The following is an 8,991-nucleotide window of genomic DNA, read 5'->3' on the forward strand; positions in this document are numbered from 1 at the left end:
AAATTAAAAACATGTCAATTAAATTAACCATTTTAATTATGTTCAAGTTAACAACATAAACTAATTAACCCTTTTCAAATATGACCAAAAGCATACGATGAATTTTTTTTGGTAATTAATTTCATTATTTACCAAATGAACACTTTACAAACAATTCTCAAAATGTGCATATTTTTCATACTTGGGCACACTAAACATATATAAACTTCTTGTCCAAGACAAAAGAGTAGTTCCTTTTTTCTTCAAATTTGGCACCGGCATTTTCTTGCTATATTCTATACACAAGCTATGGATAGAAAATTCGGTTTCAAGAATTTCTCCTTTTTTTTTTTTTTTTTTTTGGTTCTTCTTCCAACCACCACCTTTCGGATGACTTGTCTAATTATGAGATGAAGGTTCCTCTTACTTTGGAAAATCCTCATATTCCTCTGGCCGGCCAAATATGATATATACTCACGTAGCCCATAGACGTCCTATATGATGCACCAGCCTTCCGGGTGATCGAGTTCCGCTCTTTACCTTGCTGTAGCATATTGTACTTCATCCTTCTAGTCGAACACATTCCTTCTAATTCCTTGCCATGCCAATATCTTGGCCCAAATACCTTCTGAAAATGCACAGGCGAAGAATAGGTGATTTGCAGTTTCATTCGCCACATTACATAGGGGACAAATAACTTCTTGAGTGATCCCCCATGAAGCCAATCTATCCCTAGTAAGCGACTGTTTTGGTAATCGGGTTTAGCACAAAAGTCCACTTGGGAGAACCATCATTGTTGCACGTGAGCTTCTTCCAATGGACTTTTTGGAAATTGCCTCTCATTTGGACATACATCTTCTTTATAGAGAAATAGGGCCCTCTCAGTACTTCCTCTACATCCAACCCAGCTTCCAACACATACGTTCTTGCCTTGATAATTTTCTGGACCACCTATGAGGCTTGCTTAGGGACGGCCCAGTCGTGCATATACTTCCCATAGTAGGCATTGATCCAGCGAACCCAAAGTCTGTCCTTCTTGTTGCTTAAACACCACAAGAGCTTGCATATGGCTGCTCTGTTCCATGTCCTTAGCTGCACTACGTTGAATCCTCCGGCTGTTTTAGGAGTGCAGACTGTCTCCCATGCTAGCAAGGCTTTTTTGGATTCATCGGGCCTTCCTGTCCATAGATACGTTCTGCACTTCGCCTCAATCAATTTCAAGATTTGCTTAGGTAGTACAAACACCTGTGACCAGTACACTTGGACCGAGAATAACACTGATTTTGTTAGTTGCAGCCTGCCTGCGTAGGATAGAAATTTGGATATCCATGTACAGATTCTGGCTAGTATTCTGTCCACTAGAGGTAAGCATTGAGTGATAGATAGTCTCTTTGTGCTTAGAGGAACTCCTAGATATTTGAACGGGAGTTCACCCCTAGTAAACCCAAGTGCTTGTATGATTTGTTCCTGTTCCTGCGGAGGCACTCCTCTAAAGTAAACTGAGCTTTTGCTAGCATTTGCGACCAGCCCAGAAGCCTTTGAGAAGCAAGTAAAGCAATCATATACCATCTGTACTGAGCCGAGATCTCCCCTGCAAAATAATAGAAGATCATCTGCGAACCCCAGTTGTACTATATTGAGCTTCTCACATTTGGGGTGGTAGTTGAAGTTAGGATCGTCTTGAAGGGTCTTCAAAATTCTTGCGAGATACTCCATACTCAGGACAAATAGATAAGGGGATAGTGGGTCCCCCTGTCTCAGTCCCTTTAGTGCTTTGAAAGGTTCTGTGGGGCAGCCATTTATGAGAATAGAATAGGTAACAGTGTTCACACAAGTCATAATCCATTTAACGAATTTTCCAGGGAAGTTCAGGCTAGTTAGGATCTGTTCAAGGTATACCCACTTCACAGAATCATAAGCTTTTTGCATGTCCAATTTGATCATGCACCTAGGGGACACTCCTTTCCTCCCATACCCTTTTACCAATTCGTGACTAAGGATAATATTATCGGTAATCACTCTCCCTGGCACAAAGGCCGCTTGACTGCTATCTACCAGCCCATCCATTACCCCTTGTAGCCTGTTAGTCAGAACTTTGGAGATAATTTTGTATATGACTGAGCAACACGATATAGGCCTGTATTCTTTAATTGTCGTGGGGTGTTTTACCTTTGGGATAAGGGTGACTGAGGTGACATTTACAGGGTTGTACATTTCTGAAGACTCAAAGAAGTGGAGGACACCTTTAGTTACCTCATCACCTATAATAGGCCATGCTGTTTTGAAAAAGTGAGAATTGAACCCATCACTTCCAGGGGCTTTTTGGTCGTCTATTCCATTTAGGGCTGAGTAGGTGACTCTAGAGTTCTACCTCTTTTCATAAGCAATGAGGCGTAATTGTTGGCCTCTATCTAGAATTCTACCTCTTTTCATAACAGCTAAATTAATAGCAGGCAGTGTTTTAGCAGTGGAGCTCAATAGAGTCCTATAGAACCCTATAATTTCATCTTCAATCCCCTTCTCTGTGTTTATCACATTGCCATTTGCGCTTACCAAGCTCCTGATCATGTTTTGGCTGACTCGATTCTTTATTGAAGCATGGAAAAAGGCAGTATTAGAGTCCCCCAGCTTGAGCCATTGCACCCTGGACTTTTGTTTATATACACTCTCTTCAATGGTACTCCATTTCTCCAGTTGCCTCCTTAATTCTTTCTCTGCCCCGAACAGTGCACTCGGTGTATTCATGCTTCTCATCTTCTCTTGCATATCCTTCAACTGTTGCCTAGCACTTTTTACCCTCGTGTCGACCCCCGCAAACTCAGTATTGTTTAGGCTCTTGAGTGCCCATTTAACTTGTTTGAGCTTGTTCCAAACTGGTGCCAATCTAGTAGCTGTTTGGGTCCCCCAGGCTGATTTAACATGATTAAGAAATTCGGGGTGTTGTGCTAGGTGGTTGAAGAATTTAAATGGTTTGGGCTTTATCGGAGGGTCGTCAAATTTGACACATAAATGGGAGTGATCAGAAAAATAAGGGTCCAATACAGAGGCTTCCAGTTGGGGATATTGTTGCATCCAGTCTGAATTCACAATGGCCCTATCGATCCTGCTCATCACATGTCCATTGGTCCACGTATAATCCCTCCCCACAGTCCTCATCTCAGTCATAGCAGCACCAACTAGGAACTGATTGAAATCTCTGATGTCTGCCTGCACTACAGGATTACCCATTATTCTGTCCTCTAGCGCAAGTACTGCATTATAGTCACCCATACAAATCCAAGGGCCCTGTACATTGTGTTGCAAGCTGAGCAAATCAGTCCACAAGCTTTTCCTCTTTTCAATTGTATGCAATCCATATATGGCTGTGAAGTTAAATTTTTTCCTCATAGTGTGTGCCAGAACTGTGCCGTGAATATACTGCTCCTTGCACTCTACCATATCAAAATGTATCTCATTTGGATCCCACAATACCCAAAGTCTTCCTTTCCCATCAGTGGAGTAGTTATGACACCACATCCAAGATGGCCAGATCTTTTTTACTATTTTTCCTGCAACCTGCTCTTTCACCCTATGCTCTATGATTGCTACAATACTAGTCTTATTCCCCTTCATATACTTTATTAACTCTCTACTTAATAAACTTTATTTAGTCCCCTAACATTCCAGGTAACTAGCTTCATTTTGGAATATGCGGGGGAGGCCCATCAGAACTTTTGTTTTGTCCTTGTACTTCCTTCATCTTCGTCGTGTGCTTATCAGGTTCAGGATGTATTTTAGTTTTGCCTCTCGGATCTAAGGCCTTTCCTATAGCTGTTATTGGTTGAGTTCCCTTGTTAGGCGACTTGCTCCCAACCACCTGCCAATTCTCATCGCTGTCCTGCCCAAATAGATCCTCACCCTGTTCAGCCCCCCTATTTGCGTCTGCTGTGAGCTCCTGATTTCTGCTTGACTCTGCCACACCTTGCTCTAATGACTTCCATTCTTTTCGAGGTGCATTTTTCTTCCTTTGTTGGTGCGGATGTTTGATCTCCTTGACGAGGTTGAGATGGGCATACGTAAGTTGGCGTGTGGTAGGGCCATTCTGCTGCTGGCCTTTGTTGCAGTCATGCCCCAACATTAAGCATACTCCACAATATATTGGTTTCCATTCATATGCAATTATTTGCTCAAATAGCTTCCCCTCCGGATCCTTGAGTTTCACCTTATCCGGGAGCGGTTGCGTAATATCCATCTCTACCAAAATCCTAGCATAGGAAATGCGATCCACTTTGGAGGTGCAGTCATCTGCGTATATTGGAATCCCCAGGCTGCTTCCAATCCGGCTGAGTGTTTCGTTTTCCCAGCAATTCAATGGTAAGTTTGGTAGTTTCACCCACACCGGGATGGTTTTCAACACCTCTTCATGGAAATTGAACTCCGGTGTCCATGCCTTAATAATCACAGGCTTGCTACGGAGGGTATATGGCCCGGAATACAGGACTTCATTCCTCTCCTCAATTGTGTTCAACTTGATCACATTGATCACAAAATAGCCCTCATTATGGTAGTAAATCGTAGGTTTCGATACAAAATTCCACTCACTTGCAATGAATCTTTCTATCGCCCCTATACTTGGGTCCTCCCCTACCACATATAGAATAACAGCCTTATTCCACTTTTCAGTACCCTTGGCCACTTCTGCTCGTTGTAGCTCTACAATCTTCTCCCCATTTTCTATTACTGGAGCGATGAATGTAAGAGTCATTCCTTTGGATGCATATTTGTTCCCTGCTACAAGGGCAGCCCATGAAGCTTGTGTTTTTGCTGGTTCTTCTTTTTGCTTCGTCACCGGGATAGGGTTCCCATTGGCATATTGTACCCCCTCGACCCCATTACTTTGAGTTTCGCTACTAGAAGCCTCCATGGAAATAGATCTAGGGTTACCTCTACGCGCTGCCCCCTTCGCTTGAGTTCCAACAATTGTCTCTGCTGGTTGATTGACGACTGGTGTTTCTGTTGTAAGTTCAATTTCTAGCACCCCTGCTCGAGGCGTCACAGGCGGGCCTCCAATTGCTGCTGCTATTTTCCCCTTCATCCCCATTCCTCTCGCTTTATCTGATGTGGGTCTAGGCTTGATGACTTCTTCCCCCTCATGGCCTGGTCGTGCTTGTTTTCCGCCCCCACCAGACAGAAACTCCGATAGTGGAACTGTCGTGTCCTTGCGTGGTCTTCCCCGCCCCATTTTCCGATGGGCGTATGTTAGCTTAGCACGCTAATCGTACGCCTACAAGATAATAGATTTACCGAAGCATACGATGAATTAATTATTTTAATTGTAGCCTTAATTAACACATATCAAATAATTGGCCATTTTAATTATAACCACAATTAAACACAGCAAGTAATTGAGCCTTTCAATTATGGCCACAATTAACTTATGCAATTAATGAAAAAACCAATTTTGAATTATTTTTTTTGGAAATAAATGCAATTAAAGCCAAATAAATTGTAAAATTGAGACGTAATTGATTATCTATTTAATTAATCAATTTTCTTGATTTAACGGAGTAAAATATTTGTCAACTTTGGTACTAATAATTTAACATTTAATTAAATAATTATTTTATACTATTTTGAATTAAACTTGACAAATACACTTGATTATTTATGCAAAATATTTAAAAAGACCTAAATATATATTTGAAAATATTTTACCAAATGAAATGGCAAAATGTTATCGGAATAATTTTTGTAAAAATCATTTTGATTTATAAAAATGTATATTTCTCTCCGTTTGTGATTCAAGAAATCTAAATAATTAAATAAAATTATCGGAGGTCAAAAATTAGGTGTCAATGCTAGTAATTTTAGTACTGTTTGTAGGAAAAGGCAGTCTGACTTGCTTAGCACATGGTCATTCGACACATTCATTAGCTACATCTGATATAGCAACTACTCTATTAAGCAGTAACTTGTTGAGAATACAAGGTGAGTTATAACGTCCAAATTCACTCCTCAAAGAGAAAGTGTACACGGTCATATGCAATATAATTTATTAATTATGAGTGGGGGCCGAATCTCGAGGAACTATATACTAGGACATCAAGAAAGTAAGGAATTATCACCAACTAAGCTAAGCCAAACACTTTTTCAATATTGATTTTTGATTAAAAATCTAACAGAGATAAAACTAACTTAGAAAGTAAGTAAAATAATTAATGGCCACAAGCATGGATACAAGGGGAAATTACTCTCAAGTAACAATCTAATGTATTGTACGATTTTACAACAAAGACCTAGTTTATGTTAATAGATAATGATTTCTAAAATCTCATTGAAAGTCTTTCAACTAAATCAATGAATTTCACTTTAAGCTGTTTCAAGCTTTAGAGTATGATATTAGGCACAATCAATTTAACCTCAAGTTAACTATCCTATTCCTAGCTCAAGTTATTAGATGACGTTTAAAGCCTCAAATCCTTATTAATTAATCTTTCCCAACATCAATTTTCACTTCCGAGCTCAAATCAAGGTAAATAGGCAAGTCCTAGGGTTAGCTAATTCCTTAAGAAACACTAAAGAATAAGATTAATTAAAGAAACAAAGATCCACTTTATTAGAAGTAAAAATCATTCAATACATAAGTAAAACAAGGGTTTTACTTCAAACTTTAATCATGAATATTCCCCATAAACAAGATCCAAGTGAAGAAATAAATACTGCACACTTAGATGTTCATTACAAATCAAGAAATTAAAGACATGAAGTAAAGGTTAAAGAAAGTGCTCAACCAAATATTCAAATCTTCAACCAAAAAGTATGGTGTAGGAACCGTAGTCTCCAAAAGTTGTGTTGAATGGCCAAAGATATGGGAAATTTCCCCCAAGTCTTCCTCTTATAATTCCCCAAATTTCCAAAGTCAAAATATGACAAAATAAGCCCCTAAATTTCAGATTTTCGGATTTACAAATCTAGCCATTTTTTACACTTTTAGCCACTTTTCTCATTTCTTCAATTTGACATCTTTTTGATTTACTTTCACTTGGTTTCTTCCCGATCATTTTTAAGTCACATAAACCTATAAAATCAAAGTAAGAGACATCAAATACACTATTTTCTCAAACAAACAAGTCAAAAGTCTAACATTAAAGAAGAGATAAGTTGGTAAAATATCAACTTATCAGTGAGAATGGACAAATCTTTGATGCCATAAAAAGCGATATCAGTTGTACTAAGTGATTCTGTTGATTGACCACTGACTTTAGCAACTGAGTTTACTTCATTTGGTTGCTGATTTACGAATATGTAAAGACCCTTCCTCTTCTTCACCAATCTCCTTCACCTTCCAACTTGAGAGATCCTAAAATACACAAAAATCAGGATAGAATAATGCAGCACATCTGAGTTCCTTAGTAATCTTTGAAACAAACATCAAATTGTATTTGAACTAAGGAAGTAAAAACATAATACTCAGTATACTATTAGGTGAGATCGAACTTTTTCCAATATTTGTTACTAAAGTAGTGTCTCCATTTGGTAAATGCGCATTTTAGGATTTAAAATTTTCTCAATAGTGAATTTATCCAGCAGTTTTGTATTAGATACCATATGGTTTGTAGCACCCGTGTCTATAATTCATTTTGTTACTTCTGATACTAAACATGCATGGCTTATATCTTCACCTTTACCTGTCATGTCCCTATTACCAGCAGCAGAATTGACTATATATGCACTGTCTTGACCAGCCCTATTTTGCATTTAAAGTAGTTGCTCATAGTGGCTTCTGGTGAATACACAAGATCCAGGTGCCATTTGCTGATGCATTTGATTTATGGCACTCATTTCAGTTCCAACATTCATATGATTCTGTTCTTGTTCTGATATAGACCCATCACATTAGCTATAACCTGATCCTCTAGTGTATTATCATTGATGAACTGGTTGTGAGCATTGGTTTGAGAATTTCCATTAGTTTGAGAATTTTTTCGGCTATGACAGCATAAGTCTGCCCAGTTTCGATATCCGAGTCCCTTGGAAGTCGACCATGACCATAATAATTTTCACCCCCTAGTCCTCCTTTTCTCTTCTTGAAACTTGAAGGATATCCTACTACTTTGTAGTAGGTTTCTTTTGTGTGTCCCCTTAATTTTTAGACCTCACATTGCAGATTATAGTCCTTCTTGTACTTCTGGTAACTAGTACCAACACCATTCCTTGAGTATAAGGCTGTTGGATCATAATTATTCATAGGTGTTGATCCTAACAGGACACCTGAAGTGGGTGCATAGGCCTTTTTTCCTTCATCATTTACAATCATAGCATAGACTTGATTTACAGATGGAAGTGGTGTCATAAGTAAAATCTGATTTCTACCTATAATATATGAATTGTTTAACTCCATTAGAAATCGGTATAGCTTCTATTTTTGAATATATCCCACAAAATCTCTAGATCGTTCACAGTTGCAACCAGGAGAAGGGACTAAAGACTCAAATTCATTCCACAAGTTCTTGAGTTCAGTAAAATACACAGAAACTAAACTTGTTCCTTGTGTCAAAGTAGCCTAAATGTAAATCAAAAGTTCTTGAACCACTAACTTCATCAAACCTTTTTTTTAATTCTTCTCATATAGCCCATGCATTAGAAGCGTATACAACTGATGTGCCGTGAATTTTGACGCATTTTATGTCTTTTTCGCTAGAAGTGTTGCTTATTTTTTAAGTGTTTTTACATCGCTTCTTATGATATTTTGGTGTTTTGTAGGGTTGGTTGACTAGGGAATGGAAATGATAAGAAATGCTGAAAAACAGACAACTTGAAGCAAAAGGACGATCCGTAACTCGAGTTACGGACCGTAATATGATCCATATCCAGAGAGGAAGATCCAGATACGTGTCGCTATAAAGGACGGTCCGTAACTCATGTTACGGCCGTAACGTGTACCATAATCTGAAGGAAATTTTCAGTAAGAAGCCTAAGTAGTGTCACATGTTATACCCAGAACGATGGGGTAAAGTAACGCGAGGTTACGGA

At 38.8% G+C, this 8,991-nt stretch overlaps 1 protein-coding gene across 1 annotated transcript; it reads right to left on the minus strand.

Moving 5' to 3' along the window:
• Positions 1–2,346: 2,346 nt before the first annotated feature.
• On the minus strand, positions 2,347–3,591 carry LOC132066322 (uncharacterized). Its single transcript, XM_059459652.1, has one exon. The coding sequence runs from the start codon at positions 3,589–3,591 to the stop codon at positions 2,347–2,349; it is 1,245 nt and encodes a 414-aa protein (XP_059315635.1).
• Between the last annotated feature and the right edge of the window lie 5,400 nt (positions 3,592–8,991).

The sequence above is a fragment of the Lycium ferocissimum genome, chromosome 8 (assembly GCF_029784015.1).
Source record: "Lycium ferocissimum isolate CSIRO_LF1 chromosome 8, AGI_CSIRO_Lferr_CH_V1, whole genome shotgun sequence".
Lineage (NCBI taxonomy): Eukaryota > Viridiplantae > Streptophyta > Magnoliopsida > Solanales > Solanaceae > Lycium > Lycium ferocissimum.

Coding starts and splice junctions, on each gene's coding strand:
- LOC132066322 (XM_059459652.1), bottom strand. CDS start 3,591: ATGAAGGGGAATAAGACTAGTATTGTAGCAATCATAGAGCATAGGGTG.